The sequence below is a fragment of the Mus pahari genome, chromosome 16, assembly GCF_900095145.1.
Source record: "Mus pahari chromosome 16, PAHARI_EIJ_v1.1, whole genome shotgun sequence".
Classification (NCBI taxonomy): domain Eukaryota; kingdom Metazoa; phylum Chordata; class Mammalia; order Rodentia; family Muridae; genus Mus; species Mus pahari.
Genome location: NC_034605.1, coordinates 28,037,525 through 28,064,498, shown reverse-complemented (window position 1 = coordinate 28,064,498; position 26,974 = coordinate 28,037,525). Strand labels below are relative to the sequence as shown.

Here is a 26,974-nt window from a genome sequence, read left to right as displayed (position 1 = left end):
GAGGAGGAGGAGGAGGAGGAGGAGGAGGGTGGAGGAGAGAGATTTGTGTCTTCAAATTTAAAACAAACCTCTTGCCTCGTCTCCTGAGTGCTGGGATTACGATTATACCTCTACACCACACAGCCTGTTCATTGATTCTTTTTATGTAGGCCAATTATCAAAATATGCTTGGTAGCATTTTAAATTATAGATAGCAATATACTAGGAAATTTAGCCGTGTATAAAATGTTGAAATTTCAATCAAAAGAGTAGTAACTTGGTTTTTTTTTCTTTCTTTCTTTCTTTTCCCGTTTATTCCGAGACGGGCTTTCATATAACTTAGGCCATCTTTGAGCTCCTGTCTGTCCTGCCTCTTTTTTTCCCTAAACCCTGGAACTATAGGTGTGTGCCACCACGGCAGTGGTAGTCAGCTTTTCAATGGCAATGACTTATATTTTCAAACAACTGAAAGGTGGGGATGGGGTCAGAAAGGAGGATTGTGGCCTAGAAGAGAAGCTGGGCCAGGGAAGACGCTTTACAAAGGAAGTGAAACCTGAAGCAAACAGGCCATCACTGTGTTCACAGGACAGAATTCCGAGGCTTTAAGCGTTTGATTCTGTCCCCTGAACCAGGCACCCTGAGTCTCACTGGGCAGCTGTCAGAAAGTTTGGCTGTTGGCTTGTGATATGAATATTGATATAGCAAACCCTGGTTATGTACAGCATGGACCATTTGTCATAGCAGAATCTAAAGGAGAGGGCTGCAGCCTTCAAATGATCATGGGCTCGTGTGGAGGGCACATAAAGTGTGATTTAGTGAGCAGAGAAAGAGAGTGTTTGGGTTGATTGGGTCAGATGGTGTTTATGCATGACGGCTATACATCATCATCAGAGCGGCTGTGACAACTGGCAAGAGACCCCAAGCTCAGGGAAGGGCACTGATGCTGTTCCTGCATCAGCTGCTGTGAATGGTAGGCTGAGGCTGAGGGTGGAGCAGCTCTGATGGGTTGGAGGCAGGGGATCCCAGTATGGCCCTTCTCTCTGTGTTATGAAGTGGAGTGCCTTCACACTGTCACGACAGCTGCCTTGCCCTTGCTATGGAGGGTAAGACCTGTAGCTCAGTCTGAGCCATCAGAAGGAGAAGGGCGGCGACCTTCTCTGAGGCATAAAGGGACCTGTCTGCTTGATTAGTGGACCCTACTGTGTGAGTACGGAGATGCCCCTAGAGGAGTTGAAAGTCTAAAGCAAACAATGCCGTCTCTGAGAACATCTCTAAAGAGTGACAGAGCCAGCCGGCTCCCGTGGAGTATTGTGGCTGTTGCTATACGTATTCAGAAACTCATCCGTGGTGGCGCTGGCTGTCCAGATGAAATTTACTTGCATGAATGAGGAATTGCAGAGGGAAGAGGATGTACCTCCAGCCAACACCCCTCCCCAAGCTGGGTTCTGATTTGATGGGTAAATTCTCTAACAGAGACAGGGAGATGCAGAAGCTCATTGGCCACTTCTTATGGCTACGGGGCTGAAGGGAGAAGGGATAGATTAGATGAGCTCCCTCTGGGGTCCGAAAACAGGGATCCCATGAGAGAAGCTGGACAGTGAAGAGGAAGAAAGGGAGGTGGAAGGGATGGATAGTGGGTCTCAAGCCTCACTTTCACACAGAGAAAGAGAGAATCCGTAATTCAGATGCGTCTGGGAGCTTAACGGTGGCCAGTATAAGACTGGTAATCTGGAAATACTCAGTACCTAAATGGCTTAAATTGGGCAAAACCTTGAAATAAGCAATGAAACTCTCAAGCTTTCTCACGGGGCTGCAGGATATGGGCTTCACGGTGTCGGCCTAAGTGCTACAGAAGCAGGGAGATTAAGTGATACCACCTCATAGTCCTCCCGGAGACAAAGACTCAACCCCCAGGCAATCGGAAGGGAAATCACCCCTGATGGACGAGCTCACAGGAGCTATTAGAGATACTGGCCATCAGCGCGGAGGTCCCACAGGCACCAGAGACTGTAGGACAGTAGAGGAGAGACAGGCAGTCTGAGGAAATGGGGCATGGGGGAAGGCAGGGTTTGATGGTCAGTGTGTAGGTCTGGATAGGACCGTGGCCATCAGAGAAAGACGTTAATTCATGAAGGACAGAGAGGAAGGGGTGGAGCCCTGGTAACATTAGTGAGCCCTGGGTGGACAGTATATTATCTTTCTGAGGCAGATGTCAGTAAACTGGCATGTGAACCACTGGCACAGGTGAAAGAACAGAAGGCTCAGCCGAGGGGCTGCTGCTAGACACTTGGATGGAAATGTGAACTAGAAGCCATAGAAATAAAATTGATAGGAGGTCAGGTGTGGTGCTGGAGGATCTTTGGAAAGCCTTAAGGCCTGACCAGAGGTTCACCACAGGGACAAAAGAAACAAACCAGAGAGACATCGATGCTCGCCACTGCACCCCGTGGTGTAGAGGAAGGAGAGCTCTAACTGTAAAGTCTCCCTGCCCAGCTGCTTCCTTAATGAAGGGGCTGGGTTCTCTTGCAGGTTAATGAAGAGCATTGTAAATTTATTGATTGCGAAATATCAGGCTGAAGGATAGGGGTAGGAGCCAGGTGTGCTGTGTGGTTCCTGGTGGTCCCAGGAGCATCGGAGGCAAGGAGAGTCAGCCAGTGGATAAGGAAGCAGGGCTGTGCAGGTAAAGATGGTTATTCTTGACCTAGTGGTTGGCAGCTTTCTTCCCTGAATATGCTGTGTAACTCATCTTCTCCCAAACAGAGCTTGTTTGCCCACGTAGGGGGCCCCCTCAGCAGGTAGACGTGGCCTGTAGAGAGGCATTGGCTACCTTCAACTGAACTGCAGTGCCAACCAGGAACCTGCTGAATCCAAGGGGAGGGGTGCCTGACCCAGCTCTATGCTAACTTAAAGGTGATTTCGATTCCCACCTTACTGCCATTTATATTGTAAGGGTTGACCTGGTCCCAGTGTTTCTATTTTGACCATCATTGGTGACTCTTATTTGATGTTCAAAATAAGATGAAAGAAATAGCCCCTGGGATTGTTGCTTACATTTTTTGGTGGCTATATTTATTTATTTATTTTGGGTCTCTTGAGGTATATATGTTTCAGAAGTCGTGATGAATGGACTTGATTTGATTCTGGGCTCCCAATTTTTTGCCAAAGTTGTGTCAGATGGCACCTAACTTCTCAGTGTCTTAGGAGTTTGTTCATGTTTAGAATAGTTAATAATGATAGTGTTCATACCAGGAGATGTTCTGAGAAAAAGAGGAGACAGTAGATAGACGAGGAAGAACAGCCCATTGCTGTGCATTCAAGAAATCCGACTTTACTCGGTGACAGACATAGCCTAGAGAAGATGCAGTGCAGATATTCTTGCCCATACCTTAATTAAGGGGGAGGAAACTCCTATGTCTTCATGTGCCTGGGACAGCAATGGAAGGGACCATGTGTGCAGACTCGCTCCTGCAATTTCCTGCCTCACTGTTAGCCAGTATACTGTGCTCGGTGGGTTTTGATTCTGCTTATACAGGTTTCCTTCGGAAGAGGAGTTAAGCAGTCCTGTGCTATATGAACAAGTTAGTTTATTCTATTATATGTCAAAATGTTTTCTTAAAAGCTTTAGTGATTCAAATGTCAAGTTTCTCTGTGGCAGATATAAAATGGCACTTTCTTTGATGGACCATGTTAACCTTATCTAATATCTTTATTGTTAAATAGAGTAATGCACTATTTTAAATCATAGGTTTGTATTTCAGAACCTATAAAAGTTAGGTATGTTGACTCTGTTCCATCTCCATCCAGCAATATCCCTTTATTTTCAAATTCTCTCTTCTTAATTGTTTTCTTTGGTTTCCCCTTCTCCCCTACCCCCTTAACAGCTCTGTCTTCTATCTTCCTAATTCCCTCCCTGTCCTGTAGCCCTGTTTCCCTATGACCTATTGCTGTATTTTAACCCTGTAACCACATCACCCTCTTTCCCTGTAACTGTGTGTAACCCTATGATCCTGTAGTTCTGGTAGCCCTGTAGCCCTGTTACTGTTGCCTAGTGACCCAGTAACCCTGTACTGTAGCCCTGTAAGCCTGTAACCCCGTTGCCCAGCAGCCCTGTAGCCCTTTTGCCCTGTAGCCCAGGCTTTCTTTGAACCCACTATGTGGTCCAGATTTGTATTGAGCTCATGAGGACCCTCTTTCTTAGTTTACAGGCATGGGCCACTACACCTGACTTTTCTTTTGTCTGGGAAATAGGAGATCATTGCATTTTACTTCTTTATTTACTCCCTTTCCGTTTCTCTCCACTTTTCAGCAGGAAGTGGTAGAGGTTTTTTTTTTTTTAATTGTTTTCCATTTTATCTTTTGAGTATGGGTGTTTTGCCTGCATGTTTTTCTGTATGTGCCTGGTGCCCATGGAGTCCAGAAGAGGATGTCTGATGCCTTGAAACTGGAGTTATTCACAGCTCTGTGCTAGGATGGAAACTTGGTCCTCTGGGAGAGCAGCCGTTGTTCTTCAGCTAGCCCTCCCTTCAGCTCTGAAGTCTAAGCATTTCAACATGTGATTGGATATATTTGGTGTCTGTATCTCTGTGGGTTTGTGTTTTGCTTGGTTTTGTTTTTGACATAGGGTTTTCATAGCACATGTCCTTCAATCTGTTTCAGCTCTCCAAGTGGTGACAGTCACTGTGCTTCTATGTGCTTCCTGAAAGACACAAAACAGGACTCGAGTTTCCCTGTATCACATTGCTAGAGCTCTGCAGGCAGAATTTGGTTAGCTTATTAGCATAATGCTTTAGATTTTCCAGGGCCTATTGATCCCATTTCTCACCATGAGCATCTCTGTGACACTAGGGTGGCCCAGTGTTGAAACTGTATATGGTGTTGTAAGCTTTTAAGTGGGCATGTGACTAATAGGGTTAAATTTACAATGTCAAATTTAATTTGCCTGTGTGTGGAAGTTAATAATGATGGATAGCAAATTAGCATATGAAACATTGTATAATTACTTTTTCATTAGATAAAAATGCTTTGAAATAGAGGAAGCTAAAACAGTTGCATATTGAAGGGAAATATACATCTTCTACATGATTTTTAAAACCATTTGGGAAAGTAACCTGTCTAATGAAATCTCCAGTGGATGCTTTTTTTTTGTCTTTAAAAACTTTCTTGCTCTTCTTTTTAAATATAAGTTTTATTATATTTTTTAAGATTTATTTATTTATTTCATGTATGTGAGTACTGTTGCTGTCTTCAGACACACCAGAAGAGGGCATCAGATCCCCACTACAGATGGTTGTGAGCTACCATATGGTTGACTAGGAATTGAACTCAGGAGCTCTGGAAAAGCAGTCAGTGCTCTTAAAGGCTGAGCCACCTCTCCAGCCCTCCCGCGGATGCTTTAATCAGCCCGCTAGGCTACCATTCAGCTCTTATGCCCCGTTTTATTTTGTTTTGTTCGAATGATTGAACTGGATAGTTTTGGCCCAAAGTTTCATCATGTCTCCTGTCCTTTCCATAATGATCTTGTTCATTTGTGATCACTTAATTTGCCATTGGCAAACCAGCTGCAGCCAGCGCAGAGCATCTGTGTTTTTTTTCTTTTCACCTGTCAACATCTACATCCTTGTACCCACTGAGACTCGGTGCCAAAGCAGGATGTTAGTGTGGCAGCTCACAGAGCTCTCTTGACCAGTGTCTCATCTCTCTCTTCCTCAGAGTAAACACATAACACTTTTCAGCGGTGTGTGTATGAACGTATACTCTTTTTCTTGTATTCTCAACTTTCCATTCTTTCCCGTTTTCTTCCTCTCCTCTCTCCTCCCTTCCTTTTACTCTGTTGAAGAAACTGTGTTAATAGATGCCACATCCCACCAAGGCAGACGGGAGCGGTTTTAATAAGGCCCATTTCAGAACTTGGTTTTTTTGTTCTTACGTTTTTAAATCATCAAGAACAATGATTCCCTATAGTCTTCTCCTCTATGATCTAAAACTATGTTTTAAAGGCAGGTGTGCTGGCAAATGTCTATGACCATAATACTCAGCAGGTGGGGCCCAGGAGGAGCAGGAGTTCAAGGGCAGTCTGGCCTATGTGAGAAAAATGTTTCTAATTACATATTTTCTTTTGCAGCCATTATATGTTTCTTGCCTGAAATTTCATAAAAAAGATACTTATCTTTGCTTTTAGTTATCTGCCTTTAATAGTTCTCCCCACTTTTCAACCCATTTGAAAGCATTCCGATGTACATGACTTCATTTGCATGTACTTGAACTTCACTTGTACTGCTTTGAGTTGCTCTGCTGTATTTCCAAAGAAAATATTGCTGGGCTACCTATTTTTTTTTTGGGGGGGGGGAGTACCTTCCTTTTAAAAAGCATGTTTACAGGTAATGGGTATGCCTGGTTGTATAAAGCACACTTACACCTAAAGCCCACGTCCATTTCTGTCTTTGATTTGAGTGCGGCCGTTCACAGCCTAACATGGTGTCCAGCATATTTCCAACACAAACACGAATTTGCTGTTTAAAAACTGCGTCTCCTCAAAGAGGAAAGTTAGAAAAAGTGCAGTCAGCCCGGATACGAGAAGGCTGAGGCCCGGCGGTAATGTTTAGCGGATACATCTTTGTTCTAGTAGGTATTGCTTTAGAGTGATTTGGAGGTACAGAATGTGGCTTTAGGGATATTGTATAGTGATAATTAGTGTTACAGAATGCATTTTGCTAAGCAGAAAAACATATCATGGAAAATGACTCACCAAGAGTGGACAGTGCTCATGCCTGTCAATTTAAAAGTGGGAGTCTGGCATTCCTCATTCTCCCAGCCGCACATAAAAGGTTTTTAGTGTGTTTGTTTTGAGATGGGATCTCATGATGTAACTAACCCAGGCCAGAACTGAACTCACAGTCCTCCTGCCTCAGCCTCTGGAGTGTTGGGATTACAGGGTGTGCCACCACACTTGGTTTCTACGTCTTGAATTAACTTCTCACCTAGGGAGATAAGGAGCATTCCCAGAAGGCCATTAAGTCGAGTCTACTTCCCTTACTCACAGTGGCCTGGACAGAGGGGAAAAGGGCTGACCCGGCCTCACAGCTCAGACCGTGCCGTTCCACAGTTGATTGGAGCTTCTGGTCCTGTCCTGAGGTAGTACATTGTGTATAGATGTACTACTAGTGTATATAGAACCACTAGTATCATAAGTGAGGGATGAAAGAGGGAGAGCCCAGAGTTACTCAGTTCCCTTGGAACACACGTCTCTAAGGACATGAAGCGGCCCCTACAAAGCCTCACCCCTTGGAGGCCCAAGAGATGTGACCTCAGCACCAGGTCCTTTATTCAAGACCCATCAAAACTACAGCACCTGCTTATATTGCCTCGAGTGTTTGCAAAGTGTAGACTCCTGTGCCATCACTACCAGGAGAAAGAAGACAGAGTGTTACTCCTGCAACACTTTACCTGATGGGGTTGCATCCCACCACTGTTCCCCTGTCCCTAGAAATGATACTTACACTGTGACATCTGTTTTGATAGATTAATCTGGTTGAGCATAAGTAGCAGAACTTTATAAATATTGATTTAGAGAGCAGGAAGTTGTAATGTGCTTGATGGCTTTTGTTTCTGTAGAAAGGACTTTGGAGATTTAAATCCTTGAGCATGAGAGTGTAGCTCAGTGGTAGAGCACTTACTCAGCGTGTGCAAAGCCCCGGCTCCAATATCCAGAACTAAAATAGTTGCAGATGGTATTCCTGAAGGTGTAGAAGGCTATATGGATAAACTGTTTCTTCTTGCATGAGCTTTAGTTGTGTCTTTTTCTAAGGAGTTTGTCTACTTTCTTTAAAATGATACTTTTTAAGCTTGTCTTTTTGCTTTTTTCTGTAGTGTCTGTAGGCCATTCACTGAGAGTCCTATATTCACCAGTCTGTGCGAGTTTTATTAATTCTGTTAGATTTTTTAAAGAACCTCCTTTGTTAAATTTATTATCACTTTGTATGACTAACCATTCTATCATATTTCATGAATGTTAGTGTCACAGTTTTCTTTCAGTCAATATTTTCTACTTAGATTTTCTGGCTTTATTTGCTACGTTGTTTATACTGCTTAAGGCTTGCGTATCTAGAGATTTCCTGATCACTTTTCTATTACGCTTCTAGTTTTATCACACATTAGTATCATTTAGAAAACATACAGTATCGCGGTTAGAGAGTGTTCCTGTCTAGTCTTTTATTTTTAAAGGACTATTCCACTATTGAGACATACTTTGTGATTTAACACATGGCCACCACTGACCATTTCTGTGTGTATGTGCTTGTTTGTAGGAATGCATGTGCTATCTCTCTATTTCTGTCAGACTCATTCAATATATTTTCAGAATGCCGATCACAGCATACAGACTAAAGTAATTACAGCTTCTTCATTAGTGAAGTGTTACATGTTTCTCTGGTCATACTTGGGAAATCTAACTTATTTTATTACAACTACACAAGATTTGTTTGAGTTTGTGATTTTGATGCTTTTTTTCCCCCAAGGTTTCCCATTTTGTCTTATAAGCACATTCTCTAAGTATGTCTCCTAGCCATCTGATATTTTTTTTTCAGATAAGCCACTTTGACTTTTGGATATTTAAAACATTCATAGTCTTATACAATTTTTAAATTAATTTTTAAAAAACTTTAAAAAATGATATTACATCCCCTTTTCCTGCCACCCCCTCTATCCCATTTCATATCCCTTTGCTCCAATTTCTCCTATGTCCACCCCCCCACTGATTGTTCATTTTTATTGCTGTTACATTATACATGCATAAGCATGTAAATTTATAACATGGATAAATATATAAATTTATTAAAATATCTGTTAAAAACATATAAACCTGCTGAGCCCGTTTAGTGTAGCTTGTGTTTACATTGTGTCGGGGTTGGTCACTCTGCGCTGAATAACCAGTTAAGGGACTCATCCTTTGAAGAGGCTAATTCACCCTATTTTCCACACTCATTATTACTGCCTGTAGTTTTTTGTCTAGTGGTAGGCTCCCATGAGACCTCCCCTTCGCAGTAAGATGTCAGTGGATAGTATTGTTGTTCAGGCTTGTTTAGGCAGCCAGATTAAGGAATTGTGGGTGAGTCACTTCTAGAGATACAATCTTGTAGCTCACATTCTGTCCTCTGGTTCTTTCAGTCTTCTTTGCTTCCTCTTCTATAATGGTCCACGAGCCTGAGTGTGTAGTTGTGTTGCGTTATGACCCGTTGTGGTTTTCTGTAACAATGTGCGTTTGCTGTCAATAGAAGCTTTGAGGAGAGGCGAGAGCTACTCATATCTGTTGGTATAATGACAAGATTTGGAATGCAGTGAGGGACTATGGTGGTGTATTAAAGTGATAGTAGTATCTCCTTTAAAATTCATGGCCTCACTAGCCTCAAGTAGTTAGCTAGGGTTCTAGTAGCAGACACAATTTCCCTTCTATTGATTGGGCCATAAGTCCAATTAGACAGTTGTTGGGTACTGCCAAGGTGAGTGCCACCATTGTGCCTGGAGGGATATCTTGCCATGTGGGCATTGTTATAGTTTATCGATATTACAGTTGGCTAAGAAAAACCATTGATTGTGTCCCTCCCTTGGCAATTTAGAGGTTTTTATGTTAAATCTAGCTTGACTCTGCTAGTTCTGTGCCTGAAGTGTCTTTGTCAAAAGGTACTTATCTTCAGGTTCTGAGTGGTAGGTAACCAAGAGCGCCAGCAATAGTGTGGCACTTGGACTAATCCAACCAACAACTTGAGTAAAGGTTTCTCAGGTCTGGTACTGGGTTTTTTCTCAGAGAGTCTGTAATTCCTGTGGGGAGCATAGTTCACCGTCATCCCGGGGCTGCTTGAAGGACATTAGAAAGGGCACATGCTTATCTGTTCCACATTTGCATTTATAGGAACATGTAGTTCCCTTGCAGTTCCTTAGTGTGTGAGCTGGCATTTCCAGTCTCCCACACTTCCCATGAAGGTCAGAAGACACCTGATTTTAAATATGAGAATTTCTTTGTGATTTATCCCCAGCCGCAGACCTCAACTTGCTGGAGTTTAAAGCGTCTCCGATACTCAGTGGAAGGTTGCTAACCATACGCTAATTAAGCACAGGAACTCATCTGGTAATAAGGAAGCTGTTACTTGAGTAGTTAAAATTACCCTGTTCTTGACAATAGTAAAACAGCATCTGTTTATCCCGAAGAGAAATGAACTCATTAAAACAGAGGTTTCAAACATGAGGAAAAGCTCTGCATATCCATCCTAAGAGAAGTTGTATTTTATTTACCTATTGAGAAACAGAGAGAGAGAGAGAGAGAGAGAGAGAGAGAGAGAGAGAGAGAGAGAGAGAGAGAGACAAAGACAGACAGAGACATAGAGAAACACAGAGACAGAGACATAGAGAGACACAGATAGGCAGAAGTTCTTTGTAGCTGCCTGGATTTAAGACTTTGTCCTAGTTTAGGAGAGCTTGTTTACTGCTACTTAACTTGACCTCTGAGAACATATCCCAGGTGATAACGGGTCACCTGCAACCTGAAGCCACTGGAAGGACCTTGGGAAGGCTCCATGCTTATTTGTTCACTATTTTATGTTGCTACATGTGCATCTTCATGTGGATGCACATATGGATACATATGCCTGTGTGCACGTGTGCGTTTCGTGTTGTGGAGGCCAGAGGTCAGTGTCCAGTGTTATTTCTCAGGATACTGTCCAGGTTGTTTCTTTGAGTTTGGAGCTCTTATGTAAACCTTGCCTGTTTGGTGAGAATGGTCAGCAAGCTTCAGGAATCTGCCCGTCTCTGCCTCTTCAGTGGCAGGATCCCGGCCATGCCTCACCATGTCTGGCTTTTCTTAGATCTAGTTGATGGAGACTGGACTCGGGTCCTCAGGCTTGCATACTGAGCGCTTACTGAGTCAGCTCACAAGTCACAGATTTGCTGTGAACAGCATTGTGACAGGGAGGATATTAGAATAAAGTTTTAGACACTGTGTGTGTTAAGAATCTGCTACTTCTCCAACCTGGTGGATAACACAGAATGGCTTCAAAAAAGAAGCTCTGACTTCAGACAGAAAAGTGCAACCACTTTCCTGGAATGATATTTAAGTTTTACACATTGCAAAACAGTCATGTGTGTAAGCACTTGAAAATTCTAATAATCTGTTTCCCCCCCCCCTCAGGTGTGTCCTCCTTAAGTATTCAATTTGCCAAACTCCCAAAGGGATTGAAGCATTTGAACCTCTCTAAAACCTCATTGTCACCTAAAGGTACGGTCTATGTGATTTACTTCATATTGTGTTTCAGACTTTTATACCTGTTGCATTTGAACAGACATCACCCTGCTATGTAGTTAATTAAAATATACAGCTTACATTATGATAGCAGTTTTAAAGTGAAGATATTGTATAATTCAACTCTAATAATCTAAATTTAAATGACTTTGTTATAGAAAATAATTTTGAAATATATATTTGCAGTCCTAATTTTTTAAGCTTTGCGTCAGTAAGTGTTCCCTCACTGGCTACGTCTTCCCTCGAAACTCACTTTCCTGAAGGCATCTGTTCATGTTTCTCTTGGTTCATTTATGGCAAAAGATATTGACTTCCCCAGCTGTCAGAGTGACCAGCGACTCCATACAGAGACACCGGGGGCTTGGTGCTGAGTCACCACCATAGCCCCCCAGTTCTAGTCTCTGTTCCCAGAATTTTTTATCTTTCTCTAAGGTCTGTTCCTCACACTCCAAGTCCCTCTGACCTCCATTGGTCTGCCCACCAGCGGCTCTGAACAGTACTAGAAAAGCCCCACGCTCAGTCTCTTCAGTTTTCTCCATGTTTTGCTTAGTGTCTGAGCATCCTTTCATTTCCAGAGCTTCAGTGGACCTGACCAAGTGTTCATCTGTGGTGGCCTCTGCTTAGATGGCTTCCCACTTCTGAGACCACCAGAGGCACTTGCTCCTTTCCTTGTCTGTTTATGGATCTCACCCAAGGCACTACTGTCTCGGTACCTTGTCCTTCCTATGAGAACGGCTCTCTTTGGGCCCATGCTGCTCTTGTGTCTAAATCTTCAGTTCCTGGCACCATGCCTGCACTATAGTGAGGTTCAATGAGGCTTCTAGAGTTGGAAAACTTGCCACTTCTTGAGAGGTGCTCTGTGCTGCCTGTCAGTCAAATCCAACCTGTGGTTGGAGCCTACCTTTCCCGCTTCCTGGGAACTGCTCTCCTCAGCTCTGTTTCCTGATTGATTTGTGAGAAAGAAATGAATAGTCACTTTGTTGTTTTAGTAGGAGTACTTGTAGTAGTAGTAGTAGAATTCAATGAGTTAATAAACATGGTACAGCTTCAGGTACTTTAATCAGTACTGCCAGCAGCTGCCACCACTTCCTTCCATGATCACAGTCACCATACTATCACTGTCACACTCACCGTCACACTCAGCATCACCATTGTTATTCTGTTACCCTCACTGTCACCTTCGTTCATCATTGTTATATTGTCACCCTTATTATACCTTTGCCATCACTGTCACCAAACCATTGCCATCAAGGTTGCTTTCACCCTCAGGGCTACTGATATGACTGTCACCATCACTGCCACCATCAATCATCATTGTGCCATTGCCATCCTAACTATCGTGAACACTATCACCCTCATAGTCACCTCCCATAACCATCACCACACACACTGTCAGCATCACTATCAGTGTGACCTGTGTCAAGGTGACCATCACTGTCACCGACACCACTGCCATCAGCAGTGTCATCCCCGTCTACATCGTGACCATTACCATCACCATGCTGTGCTGTCTCGGGTTACAATATACTTTTAGTTGAACCTGGGACAACCTGCATGTGCCAGCTGCCAATTTGTGTACTGTCATTGTAATGTTCGGCTTCATTATGACTTTCTCTTTCCCCACTTTCTCCTCTANCAATTTCAGTGTCTCTGGTTTTATGTGGAGGTCTTTGGTCCACTTAGACTTGAGCTTTGTACAAGGAGATAAGAATGGATCNATTCTCATTCTTCTACATGATAGCCGCCAGTTGTGCCAGCACCATTTGTTGAAAATGCTGTCTTTTTTCCACTGGATGGTTTTAGCTCCCTTGTCAAAAATCAAGTGACCATTTGAAGCTCCTACCTCTGAGTTCACATTCCCCATCTCTCCCTCCCATGCTGCGTTGCAAATCTCTGTTTTAACGCACCGCCCATTGGCTCATTCAGTGCTGTGCTTCACACCAGCCCTGTCTCAGGCTGTCACCACTGACTGTACTTCCATTAAGTGCTGCAGCACTGGATGGTGGGCCACCCAGTCACACATTATTTTGATCATAGAGTTACACTAGGAGTGTTTTGAAATTGAAATTGATCCATAAGCCTCACCAGTTCATGCGCATACTCATGGACCCCACTTTAACACTAACACATAGATGTCAACTGCTAGTGGGAATTTTTCCCAAGTCAGTGTTTGCTGATCTTGTGCCAGGAAGCATTTACAGATCCCAAGTTAAAATTCACCTCTTTTCATTGTCCTTGTTGTGCCCAGAAATGGACTCTCAGAAGAGCCCCCTCTCTTCTTCAGAAATATGCCAAAGATACCGATAGATTAGATAAGCAAGCAAAAGCTATTTTTAATGTCAGCGCTCATTGGGCCCAACTTTCCTGCTGTGTTCGGACTGTCTGGCCATGCATGCTGAGCTGAATGTTGTACTGTGTTTGGTCTTTCACGAGCTGTTGCTTCTCAGAGCGTTGTGGTTGTTGATGTTAGTAAGCACACTTACTTTTCAGGGGCCACAAGATGATTCAGCCTGGCAAGTGACACTCCGTGATTTATTTCAATAACCTGCCACACGCTTAACTTTAAGTTCTTCAGCAATGCCAGTGTCATTGATGTGAGCTTGGCCACTAAGTTTGCTGATTTGCTGGATTTCCTTTATAGGATAAATCTCCTTAAGTGGAATTATTAGCTCAAAGGCTATATGCATATTTTAGAGATTTTGTATTGATTGCCACCCTCTCCCAGGAGTATTTGTATAACTTTGCTTCTGTTCTCACCAGCATTCAATACCCCCTTTTCATTCTTTCCCCACCCCCACCCCTTTCTTTCACAGAGCACAGTTTGGCCTTGAACTCCTGATCCCTCCCTCCTTCTGTAGCTCAGGCTGGCCTCTAATTCATGGCAACCTTCCTGCCTCAGTCTCCCAAGTGCTAAGGTTAAGGTCGTGAGCCACTGTGGCTGTGTTCTCTCAAGCAAGTGAGAGTATGGTGTTTCTCTAATCACAGTGTTTCTCAGTCTTCCTCCTGCTGCGACCCTGTAATCCAGTTCCTCATGCGGCGACCTCCCCCAACCATAAAATTATTTTCGTGGTGACTTCACCGCTGTAACTTTGCTGCTGTTCCGAATTATAATGTGAATATCTATGTTGTCTGAGGGTCTTTGGGGGGCGTGGCCTATAGGTTGAGAACCTCGAGCTTAGGGCACTCCCCTGACTTTCCTTAATTCTTTGTGCATCTTCTTGGAATGTTGCTACTTGACTTTCTAGGTTTTCTATTTACAGTGTCAATCTTTTTTCTAAATGTATGGAAGTTCTCTACATTTATTAATATGCATTGTGCGCCTTTATTTGTTAATTACGGTAAAATAGAAGGGCACAGTGATCATCTTTCCTTTGCCGGACAGGCTTTGGTTCTGAGGTAGCCTGCCCTCGCTCTTGTCCTGTCCAGCCAGTGTGACAGGAATAGGGTAACTGCACAGCAAAGCAGGGTTCTTCTGTGTCCTTAGATGAGGACAGCCTGACCCTGCTCAAACCTGCCACGACTAAAGTTTCCTTACTTGTCTCTTTCAGGTAAGGTAAGAGTACATATTAAAGATTGTTTTATAAAATAAGATTCATAGAATTTTAAACTGTCCTTGTAAGACCTGTTTCTTGAATTGTTCAATTTTTTTTTTTTTAAATACAGGTTCCTTAAAGGCACATGTGTTGGTTCTAAAGGTTTAGAGTTTCGTAATTGTGGTTTTAAGTTTCTACCAAATGTTACATATTTTAGTCCTAGAAAACATGTATATTCATGGCTCCATAATAGAAGACAGATTTTTTTTTTTTAAATCTTCCCGTGGCCCCTACCACACACACCCTAACTCACCTCAGACACTCGCTGCTTGATGGCTTTCTGGACTCACACAAGCACCCTGCTGGCTGGCAGATTATGTCAAGACGGGACCATCTGGTACCACCTCTTCCAGCTGTAAACCCTCCAATCCTGAATACCAAGCATGGTCAGAATCCCATGAAACCCAGAGCCGAGGATGGCATGCCAATCTGGGATGCATTTGGGTCGTGAGCCCCGAGTTTCTCTAGTACTCTAGCTTTGTAACTTCCTGCCATTCGTGAACTTATTACACAGGCCTTGTGTGAACATGGGCTCAGGAAGGGAGGGACCCTTCTGCTTCAGGAGCACAAAGCTGGGCTGGTTAACAGGGTCTCTCTGGAGTCTAGTCAGAGGCTGGCTACTGGCCAAGTGCCCCACTTGCCAAGGGCCTCTTTGCTGTCCAGATTAATTTAGCCTTCGAATTTTGGAGTTTATTTATTGGGTTTTAAAATGCTTCACTTAAATACATGGCTTTATAAATGATTTTTCTTGATGAGCGTCTGGTATTCTCCAGATATTTTAGGCTTAGTCATTCAATGAAAAGGAGAACAGTAAATACTGGGAGCTGAAAAGACGGCTGGGGAAAAAGCCCTTTCATTGTAAGTGTGAGAGCCTAAGTCTGATTTTCAAAACCCACATGCAAAACAAAACAAAACCAGACCTGGTGGCTGATACTCGTCATCCAGCACTGAGGAGATAGGGGGATCCGGGGCTTATCAATGAGTCAGATTAATTGAATCAGTGAGCCCCAGGTCTGTGAGATATAAACAAACCAATAAACTCTCAATAAACCAAGTGGACAGCTCCAGGGGTTGGCTGTTTCCCCTACATGAGCACAGGTCTCCCCTCCCACCCACCCACCCACCCATATATACCCATGAACATGCACACACACGGAAAAATGAATATATAGGCTACCATAAAAGAAAGGATGTTGCTCATACACACACACACACACACACACACACACACCGAGTATCACTTAGGGGATACTGACCATGAAAGAAGTCTGTACTCATTCTAGTATATATGTCTTTGATGTTTTTGAGATGGGCGTAAGTGTATAGCTCAGGTTTTTTTGTTTTTTGTTTTTCTTTTTTGGCAGTCTCATGTAGCCTGGTCTTACCTCAAACAATGTAGTTCTGTAGTTCAGGTGTCTTTTAAATTGTGAGCAATCCTGTTTTACCTCTGCCTCTCTAGCATTAGATGTCACATCTAAAGTGTAACTTAAAAAAAAAAAAGTTTATTTCTGTGATGGTTGTCTGAACCACAGATGCAGAGCCCACAGAAATGAAAGCCCCTGTGTTGATCTGTCTGTGTCTGCCACTGAGCTAGCCTGTAGATTGTCAGGTGGTAGTTTCTCTCTTTTTAGATATGTGTGTGTGTGTGTGTGTGTGTGTGTGTGTGTGTGTATGTGTGTGTGTGTGATGTTATCTATACATATTTACAATATATATGATTATGTTGTAAATAGATATAACATATATTTATATATTATATAATACATATAAATATAATCTATAAGTAACTATATATATGTACATATATATGCACTTTAATGGAGCAATATATTCCTTTATCAAATATCCAATACTTAAACATGCCCAGTATTTGTATATGTAACATGTAAATACTATTTTCTAAGTCCAGAATCATCCGATCGGATTAAGTGTAGGCTCAAAATCATCAGCTAGATGGCTTTTGTCACTCTGGTACTTGAAAGTAAAACACATTCTGTTCTTGGATAAATTTGAAGACTAAAGTGCAGGCTGTCTGTGAGCTGCCTGGCTTCCCAGAGGGACTGTCAAGGGAGCCACAGTCAGTGCTCTCCTCCAAGGACAGAGCTCTGGCCCCTTGGTCTGGCAGGTTGACTCGACTGCAGGGCTGTTGGTGGAAATGCAGGAGCCTCATTTGTTTCTGAGAGTGGACGCTGAGCTTTGATGGTTTCTCTTGTTGCAGGGGTGAACAGCCTTTGTCAGTCCCTCAGTGCCAACCCTCTGACTGCCTCTACCCTCACCCACCTGGACCTCTCAGGGAACGCCCTCCGTGGAGATGACCTCTCGGTAAGGTTTTCAAACGTCCAGCCCCTGGAGCGGCCATTTCAGAAAGGCTGCCATCAATGCTGACCCTGTTGTCCCAGCCTGTTCCTCAACCATCCTCTACAACCACATTAAATGCCAGCGGAGTGTCAGGAAAACTCCAGAGGCTGCTTTTATTGAATTTGCCTGTCACCGTAATTAAGTTGTTTTCTCACTTAATGATGCCGAGGTTCAAACCCTTTTTGGAAATGCTATTTCATCATTCAGTAGTGTTCTTGGGATGCAGGTGCTGTTTGTTTTGAGAGAACGTGTGAGCCTGGAGCCCACTGTGTAGTCAGCCAGGCTGGCCTCCAGTTCACAGTACCTGTCCTAATTCATTCTCTCCAGTGCCGAGATTGAGGGCATGAGCCTTAATCTTTTTTTTTTTTTTTTTTTTTTTTTAATGCTTGTGTTTTCTTGTTTATTTATATTGCTGTTAAAAGAGGCCATTAAGATAACCCCAGTCATAGACTATTCCATAAATAGGATAAAAGTAATCAAGGGCTACTCATTAGAGTTTGGTTGTGAAAGCAAAATAGGGAGGGAGGGAGGAAGAGAGAGACAGAGAGAGGGAGAGGGAGGAAGAGAGAGAGAGAAAGAGAGAGAGGGGATTCTGGGGTGTGGAGAGATGACTCAACAGTTAAGAGCACTGTCTGCTCTTCCAGAGGTCCTGAGCTCAATTCCCAGCAATCACATAGTGGCTCACAACCATCTATACTGGGATCTGGTGCCCCCTTCTGGAATGCAGGTATACATGCAGATAGAGCACTCATATGTAAGATAAATCTTAAAAAAAAAAAAAAAAACCTCAATTTTAACATGATGTTTTATGCTCATGAATAGTAATATAAATGTTTGATAGAACCTCATGTTGTGGGGAGTTAGTTATGAACTCATTCTGTTGTAAATTGCCCCTTCTGGTCACTATGCAGTTTTTGGTTTATGCAGTCACAGTTTTGGAGAAATCTCCCTTTGACAACAGGGCATGCAGATAGTGGGCATTTGGAAAGGGCCTTTATTTGTATACTTCTGTCTTAGCATTTCAATTGCTGTGACTAGACACCGTGACCACAGCAACTCTTATAAAGGAAGACATTTAATTCAGGTTGGCTTATAATTTCTGAGGTTTAGTCCTTTATCATCGAGGCATAAAGCATGGTATCATACAAGAAGATATGGTACTGGACAAGGAGTTGAGAGTTCTACATCATGATCTGCAGGCAGCAGGTGACTGTGTTTCATATTGGCCAAAGCTTGAGCATGTGAGATCTCAAAGCCCGCCCCCACAGTCTCATACTTTCTCCAACAAGGCCACACCCACTCCAACAAGGCCACACCTCTTTTTTTTTTTATTTTCTTTATTTTCTTTATTTACATTTCAAATGCTATCCCAAAAGTTCCCTATACCCCCCCCCCCCCCCCCCCCCCCCCCCCCCCCCCCCCCCCCCCCCCCCCCCCCCCCCCTGGCCCAGGCCTTCCCTTGTGCTAGGTCATATAAAGTTTGCAAGACCAAGGGGCCTCTATTCCCAGTGATGGCCGATTAGGCCATCTTCTGCTACATATGCAGCTAGAGACACAAGCTCAGGGGGTACTGGTTAGTTCATATTGTTGTTCCACCTACAGGGTTGCAGCCCCCTTCAGGTCCTTGGGTACTTTCTCTAGCTCCTCCATTGGGGGCCCTGTGTTCCATCCAATAGCTGGCTGTGAGCATCCACTTCGGTGTTTGCCAGGCACTGGCATAGCCTCCCAAGAGGCCGCAATATCAGGGTCCCTTCAGCAGAATCTTGCTGGCATGAGCATTAGTATCTAGGTTTGGTGGCTGATGATGGGATGGACTCCCGAATGGGGTAGTCTCTGGATAGTCCATCCTTTCATCTTAGCTCTAAATTTTGTCTCTGTACCTGTATCCTTTCATGAGTATTTTGTTCCTTATTCTAAGGAGAAATGAAGTATCCACACAATGGTCATCTTTCTTGGTTTTCTTCTGTTTTGCATAATGTATCTTCGGTATTCTAAGTTTCTGGGCTAATATCCGCTTATCAGTGAGTGCCAGTCCACAGGAGCCAAGCACTCAAACATTGAGTGTGTGGGGGCCCACACCTATTCAAACCACAATGACTGCTTCACAGAGATGAGAAACGCTGGGATTTATTCTCATTTATTTTGTTTTAGTTTACCTATAAGGCAGGGTCAGTGAAAGCTTTGTGTGTGTGTGTTTATTAAAATCACCCCCCCACACACACACACACACATATGAAGTCAATGGACAGAGCTTATTTCCTGCTGACTCTTGACTTCCCATTTTTCATCTCTAGTGTACATGTCACTGATAATCCTTAAGCCCAATTCCTCCCAAGATAGAGCAAGGAGCTCCGTGGAAAAGACCACAGCTTGCATGAGGTGGGATACGGTACATTCCTAGTACTCAGGAGGCTGAGACAGGAGGATAGACATGAGCTCAAGGTCAGCTTGGGCTACAAAGTGAGATCCAGGCAAACCTGGGTTACAGAATAAGACCCAGTCCCGCAACATAAAATAGGGGCTGGAGAGATGGCTCAGGGGTTACTTGTGCTTACTATTCTAGCAGAGGATCTAGGTTTGCACCCACACGGCAGCACACAAGCACCTATAACACTAGTTCCAGAAGATCTGATGCCCTCTTCTGATCTCTGTGGGTTCCTGTGTGTGTGGATAGGGTGCACATACATACACTCATCTGCATACTCATAAAATAAATAAGTAAATATATTAAAATAAATGAAACAAAAGCAAAGGGAAATAAAAAACAAGTCAGAGATTAAGTAATAAGACTCGAATAACAATCTCCACACTTCCTGGTCCAGAAGGTACAGCTTGTTCCAGTCGGCCTTTGGGTACAGTGGAGTGCAGTGGGGGCTGAGTGAACATGGGCTCCCAGCCAAGGACACACCAAGGCTTGAAAGTCCTCGGCAGGTGCACACACTCACCTGGCCTTGTGCTTTCTGGGAAAGCCACATGCAAAGGGCATCCTCACTACTTCAGGAAGAGCTCCCCCTGCTGGTAGACAGAAGCAAAACCACAGCAAAATAAAATGCCTTAAGGAAGGTAGGTTACAGACCCAGGCTAGTTTTATGTTCTTTCGAATTCCTTGCTGGCAAAGAATTTTCTGAAGTGTCATAGAGTCACAGTGCAGCATTTCATGAGTGTTGACTGAGGAATGAGGCTCTGTCATAGGCTTGCATGCACCCAGTGAAGCAGAGGAGAATGAAGGGAGTCATCTGGGGCAGGGAACTTGGACTGTGCCATTGGAGAGCTCTGGCTCCTGCTTACACTGGGGAAATTAAAGGACGTCAGAGGGATGGATTTCATTGTTTCTATGCAGGGTTGTGGGGGCTAGGAAGTTTTAGGCATCGTTGAGACCCCAAACCAATATACTTAGGCAGCACTTGAATTTTGAGTTCTTTTGGCTTTGTTTTCCTAATACTTTGCTCAGGACAATCCTGTTAGATTTTTAGAAGTCTCTAAAGATTAAAGAAAACATTATTATGTGGGGGGAGAAGAGAACACAGCCTGAGATCATCTATGACTCAAATTCAAATAGCACTTTTCTCAACAGTGACTTAGATCTTGATAAAGTGACTGCAATCCACAGGATATTTTAGACTCAAGAGTTAAAGTTAACTAGCAATGCTCAAATTACAGAATAAAAATCGAGCTGATCAAGAAACCAAAGCCCTGTGTAAAGGGGAGTGCATGGCAGTGAGTCCCCTCTTGGCCGTATTTGTTGGCCTGTGTCACTTTACTTTAAGCGCCCTTTGGGTTTTTGCTCCTAGGAAAGGAGATAGAATAACAGAAACATCTGCAGACCTTTCTGAGAAACAGCTGAGAAGGTCCAGGGCGTGCGGGTGACTGGGTTTTGAAGCACTGACTTGCCTCTGTCTCTCTAGAGCCTAACCTTCACTTACGTTTTGTTCCTTTCCAGCACATGTACAATTTTTTGGCCCAGCCCAACACCATTGTTCATCTGGATCTATCTAATACAGAATGTTCTCTGGAGATGGTAATGCCTCTTTCTACCGCTCTGCCTCTCGGAATGCCTCTTTTGATGGGGTGGAGGCCTGTCTCTTTAGTGAAATATTCTCATGGACCTAGGGTTGTGCAAAAGCACTAATGTCCCGTTTCTTCTTCAGGTGTGCAGTGCTCTCCTTCGGGGGTGCCTTCAGTGTCTCGCTGTGCTCAATCTCTCCAGATCTGTCTTCTCTCACAGGTATGGCTGTCCCTGCTACCATTGCTGCCTTAGAGTCTCTTCTTCTGAGAAGAGTTATGAGGGACACAGAGTGATTAATGAATGGAGACATTGTTGTTGTTGTTGTTGTTTGAGACAGGGCCTCACACTACAGCCTGGCTTCAAACTCATGCCAATCTTCCTGCCTCGGCCTCCCTAGAGCTGGGATTACAGGTTTGTAGACCTCTGTAGCTGACTTAATCTTAAATGAGTCTTCAATCATGGCTGTAAGTTTGGGGGACTTGAAAGTTTAAGGTTTTTGTTGCAACGCAAGTTTTAAGGGGCTTGTCTCTAACTAGCCTGCTTCTCTGCGCTCTGTGATAGTGTGTGCTTCCACACGTGTGGACGGGTACTCCGTCGACAGCTTCTTCTCAGTGGTGAGGTTAGAAGTTCAGATGAACAGCCTCGAGAGCAAAGAGGAACGGTCACCCTGGAGCTCATGTTTGTGATTTGTAGGAGGTGAGGGCTAAGTTTAGCAACTTAGTTCTCCCTCTAGAGTTATGCTTGCTGACACAGTGCGTTAGAAGCAGCAGCGAGGATTCATAACCTTGGCCGCTTTGCAGGGAGAGAGTGATGAGAGACACCTGACTCCCCTCAGGTGCAGCGTTCATGGCCATCCTGTGCATTAGTCCAGTTCAGTCTTCGTTGTGTAGGATCATGAGCCCACGGCATCAATTGCATTGTGTCCGTTATACTCCTAATAGCAGTGCCTTCTCTGTATTCCCTAGCCAGCCTTTTAAAAGTCTTATAGAGTCAAGGGGATAACTCGACTTATTTAGAAAGTTCAGTTTGGTGGCATGCTTTATTCTATTCAGTGCCTTGAAAATATGCCAATATGTTTCTCAATACTTTTGGGTCCATTACTTCAAGAGTCTTCCATTTGGAAGCACATGTGCATCATCCCAGTTAGCAGAGGCAAGAGAGTTGGGAGTTCAAGGTGAGGTGATCCTCAACTCACACAGTGAGTTTGAGAAGAGCCTTGACCACACAGGGCTCTGTCTCAAACAAGCAAGCAAAACAAGATCGAGAGGGGGAGAGATGAGCCTTTACATATCAGAAATATGCTTCAGATTCCTCAATAGAGTGTAGTTAGAGAATGTCAAGTCTGGCAGACAGCAAAGTGTCCTGTCTTGTTTAGAGGCAGGTCACGAAGCCTCAGTTTGACAGAGCTGTAATTGACTGAGGAACTGAATTACAGGATGACAGCTCGTCTTATAAAGGTTTTTGTATAATCAGCTCTTTTGAGTTCAGCCGCTGTGAATTCTGCCATGATTGGTCTTCAGTGGCCCTGTTCTTTGCATATAGCAGAGCAGTGCTAACACAGTGCCTTGTTGTCAGGGTGAAAGATTATGATTAAGCTGTTCCTACCCAGAACAGTCTAGCTTAGATAGACTGGAAAAGCCATTGGTAACTGTGTTAAAATTAGCGTGTTTGTATTGAGGTGTAGATTGTTAGCCAGGTTGAGTCAGGCTTTGTTCACATCTAGTTTCATATGTGTGCCCATCAGAGATGCTGGGTTGTCTGCATGTCCCATATGGGCTGGCCATGTCACCTTCAGCCTGGGAGGATGCGTCCTATATCCAGAAGATATAACAGAGGGCAGGATGATCCTGGCTATGTGTCCTGGCTCAGAAAGCTGCTTTCTAAGAGTCACATCAGGTCCTTTCACATGCCATTGGTCACAGAGTCTCATAGGACCAAGCCACCTGTCACTGGGTGGTAAGTGGTCATTGTCCCTTATAAAGGGGGACAAGAGGATATAGGGAATGTTAAAAAACAACACACAAGCAGAGGATTAGGCATAAAAGTATATCCAAACAATATAAGCCACATATGCTTACCGAAATATATGATATATACATCTGGAATTAGCTCTCTGAGATATCTAATGTCTTGTCACCAGAGCTCTGCTTATCCGACTTTCTCTCTTCTCAGGTAAAAATTCTCATGGTTTACATTTTCCTTTGCAAGTAGCTGGAGATTGTCATGTTTTAAGACATTGCTTTTAAAGCTCTCAAGTATCAGTGGTTTTGTTTTGTTTTTTTTTTAAAGACCTCTGCGCATGTAAAATGCTGTCGTATATTATGTGGCAGACCCCTGAGATGCCTGCTGCCTTTTGTATGACTTGGCATCATGGGCATCAACTCAGTGTTCCACGCTGCTGAGCCATTCTGGGTTCTTAGAGAATGGGACAAGATAAGCCTGTACACTGCGTTGCGGGGGCTTGAGGCCCGTTCCATTGCAAACTGTTAGAGTACAGGTTTGACTCAACAGTATGGCTTAATCCACGTTGACTGGCATAGCAAGAGAGGCAGCATCCAGCCACTCCATTTCCCACTTTGTCTTTATAATAATGTTGGACCTAAAATGGTTAGGTTTATGGTGTGAATGAGATAGACAAATGGGTTACTGGTCAAACAGGCTTGATGCCATTCACCTTCTGTGCTGTTCCTCAGTTCCACTTCAGGTAACCATCTCATTGAGCCTACCTGTTGATCCAGTCAGACTACCCGCTGGTTGTGGTGACGTTACTGTGTCATCCCTGTGATTGGAAGGCAGGAGCAGAAAGCTAACAAGTTTCGGGCCAGCCTTGGGTACTTAGTAAGATATCAAAAGAAAATGGCACATTTCTATCATCCCAGCACTTGAGAGATAGAGACAGGAGGCTAAGGAATTTGGGGTTATCTTTGGCTATATAGTGAATTTAAGAACAGCCTGGGTTGCTGGAGACTGTCTCAAAAACAGAACCTGGTGTGTGTGGCTCAGTGTTAGAATGCCTGCCTCCCATGCATGGAGTCTTAGGTTCAATCTCCAGCACTATAAAAAACCAGTAGGCAAATAAGCTAATAAACTGTCACTGAGCACTGAGCACCGCAGAGACTGTCAAGTGGCAAAGCTTGTAACCTTGGTGAATAACACTCTAGTCTGACTTCCTTGTTTTTTAAATGTTTCTTGAAGATCAGTGGGCTAAAACATAATGATTTTTTTTTTTTTAAGAAACCACAAATAGGAATAAATTGTCTTGTAAGTGTAATGGTCTTACACTCTTAAGTTATCATTTAGATACTTGTTTCTTATTTCATGTTCTTCTGGATATACGGCTGGTTTTGTGTATCACACCTGTCTGCATACCCAATAAACAAGACGGATGGACTGTCCCCACTCTTTTGATGCTTGTATCTTGTTTTGTTTTTTTCTTCCAGGAAAGGAAAGGAAGTCCCTCCGTCTTTCAAGCAGTTTTTCAGCAGTTCTCTGGCTTTGATCCAAATCAATCTTTCAGGCACAAAACTGTCTCCCGAGCCCTTGAAGTAAGTGACTCATTTGTCATCTCCAGAGCTTTTCGAGTTATATTTGGGATTATGAACATGCTGGAAAGAAGGGAGGCAGAACAGGCCTGTGAGAGAGGCTTCTGAGGCAGGAGAATGACGTACCTGTTGACAGCACATAGTGCGCACTGGGTGGTGTTGCTTTGCTGTGTCGTCTAGTTCAGTCTTTCCTGTGGCTTTTGGGCCCCTGTAAAAGATGTCACATAAAAGTTGAGTTCCGGGCATGGACACAGTGAGTGTACAAAAGTGAAGAAAGTTTGAGATGTTTTCCCAGAGACTATTGTCTTTTTAAACCTCTATCTAGACCATGCTTTTGTGTGCGTTTTAACCAAAGTTTAACTATTTCTACTACTCCTACTAGTAGTCATATTCACTATATGTTGTTTCTATACAAAGAAATCAATTTGTCACAAGGTAGTTACAGAGTAAGAATAGTTGATGTTTGGTTGTTGAGGTGTCATGTGTGTTTGAGAATGTACACACACACACACACACACACACACACACACTGATCAAGATTTGTTTTCTGGTAGCTTGTTAAACCAGCTGTCAGGGTTAATATTCTGTAGAGATTCTTTTAAAGTTTGATCATATCGTTGACATACGCATTCAGCTAATACGTATTTCAATCCTGCTGTGAGCTTAGTCCTCCTTGCTCATAGAGGAGACTGTCACACGCAGGATGGTTTTGGTGGTAAGTCCACAGTGTTTCAGGTTTTAAGTGTTGTTGACCTGTGCACACGGAGAATGGCTGTACAGTGGCTCCTTTGGAGCTCTCAGTGTGTGCACACGTCCTGAGAATTGCTGGAAGGACAAACTCTCAAGGAACTGGCAGGAAGTCATCCCTTCTTTTCCCACATTCCCTGGGCCCTTGAACTCTTTGGGGGTAGAGGTCCTTCCCCTGGGTGGAGACCCTTTCTCTAGGAGCATTGGTGACAGGTGTCGCTCCAGGTCGGAAATGCCCACAAGGAGTAGTGTGTGCACTGTCTGCCCTGTGTCCTGCTCACTGTCTCTTTCCTTCCTGCTGCTCAGCTTTGAGTTCATCATGAGGTCTGACTTTTTTCCATTTATCTACTCTGTGTGTGTGTGTGTGTGTGTGTGTGTGTGTGTGTGTGTGTAAATACATCTTACAGGAATTGGTTCTGTCTCTCACCTTGAATTACGGGGCTGAACTCAGGCCATTGGACCTGGGAACAGGTGCCTTTGCCCACTGAGCCTCTGTTCTGTAGACCTGAAGAGCGGCTTGTGCACATGTGGCACCAGGTGTTCTCAGTGGTATGGGACTTCATAGGACTCCACTGCCTGGGTCAGTGAAATCAATCTACTTTCTCAAGAGTGTTGATATCGGGGCAATGAATCTACTCTTCTCAATTTATAGACGAAAGATGAATGTGCCCTGGTCCTGCAGGTGGCTGGACTGCCAGGATTTTGGACATAGCTACAAGATGTGTACCTTCTTATTTCCAGGGTGTTCATCTTCACCTGTATACTCTGTTAGGTGACTTAATAAACTGGAATAATTCTCATTTCACCTTCTGGAATATGGTAGAGCCAGACTCCATCACTGTCTATTCCTTAGGGAAAGCCAGCCTTGCTGTGCTACGCTAATAACAATCACATAGTAATATTCGAGCATTCATTAATGCAGTTTTCAAGCAGATGCAGGTGGGAATTTATCTATGATGAACAAAATTTGATTTCAGTATGCAATTAGGTGAGCTGTGGGTCTATTTGCATAGGAATAGTAGTGTTTCCAAGGCTTGCATTTATGGTAGTCACCTCCTGTCAGACTGAAGAATGCAGAAGAGTCACGTGCTCTCTGTTGTCAAAATGCAGTTGGCATTTTCAAAAACTGAGAGAGTGGTGCCTGGCCTGTGTTTTAGAAAAGGTTGAGTTTTCAGGCTTTATTCCATGTGCTTGCTCTGTGTGTGTGTGTGTGTGTGTGTGTGTGTGTGTGTGTGTGTGTGTATGTGATTGCTTTGTATGTGTGTGAGAGTATGCCATTGTGTGCACATTACTGATCTGCATGTGAAATTGTGCCTAATAAGCGTGTCTCCTTTCCTCAGAGCACTGCTCTTGGGCCTGGCCTGCAATCATAACTTGAAGGGAGTCTCTCTGGATCTTAGCAACTGTGAGGTAAGACCACCCTGGCAGCACTGGAATAGATAACAGCCTCCAAATTGTTTCT

At 43.7% G+C, this 26,974-nt stretch overlaps 1 protein-coding gene across 10 annotated transcripts in view; it reads left to right on the top strand.

Annotated features, from left to right (window-relative positions):
* The window catches only part of Carmil1 (capping protein regulator and myosin 1 linker 1), a 266,340-nt gene that overhangs the window by 151,986 nt on the left and 87,380 nt on the right, over positions 1-26,974 (top strand). For all 10 annotated transcript variants that reach the window (XM_029547512.1, XM_029547510.1, XM_029547508.1 and 7 more), the window contains 6 exons: positions 11,156-11,242; positions 17,078-17,181; positions 21,158-21,235; positions 21,366-21,442; positions 24,664-24,768; positions 26,853-26,922. In XM_029547512.1, coding sequence (XP_029403372.1) covers positions 11,156-11,242; positions 17,078-17,181; positions 21,158-21,235; positions 21,366-21,442; positions 24,664-24,768; positions 26,853-26,922 — 521 coding nt within the window. The remainder of the gene's footprint in view (positions 1-11,155; positions 11,243-17,077; positions 17,182-21,157; positions 21,236-21,365; positions 21,443-24,663; positions 24,769-26,852; positions 26,923-26,974) is intronic.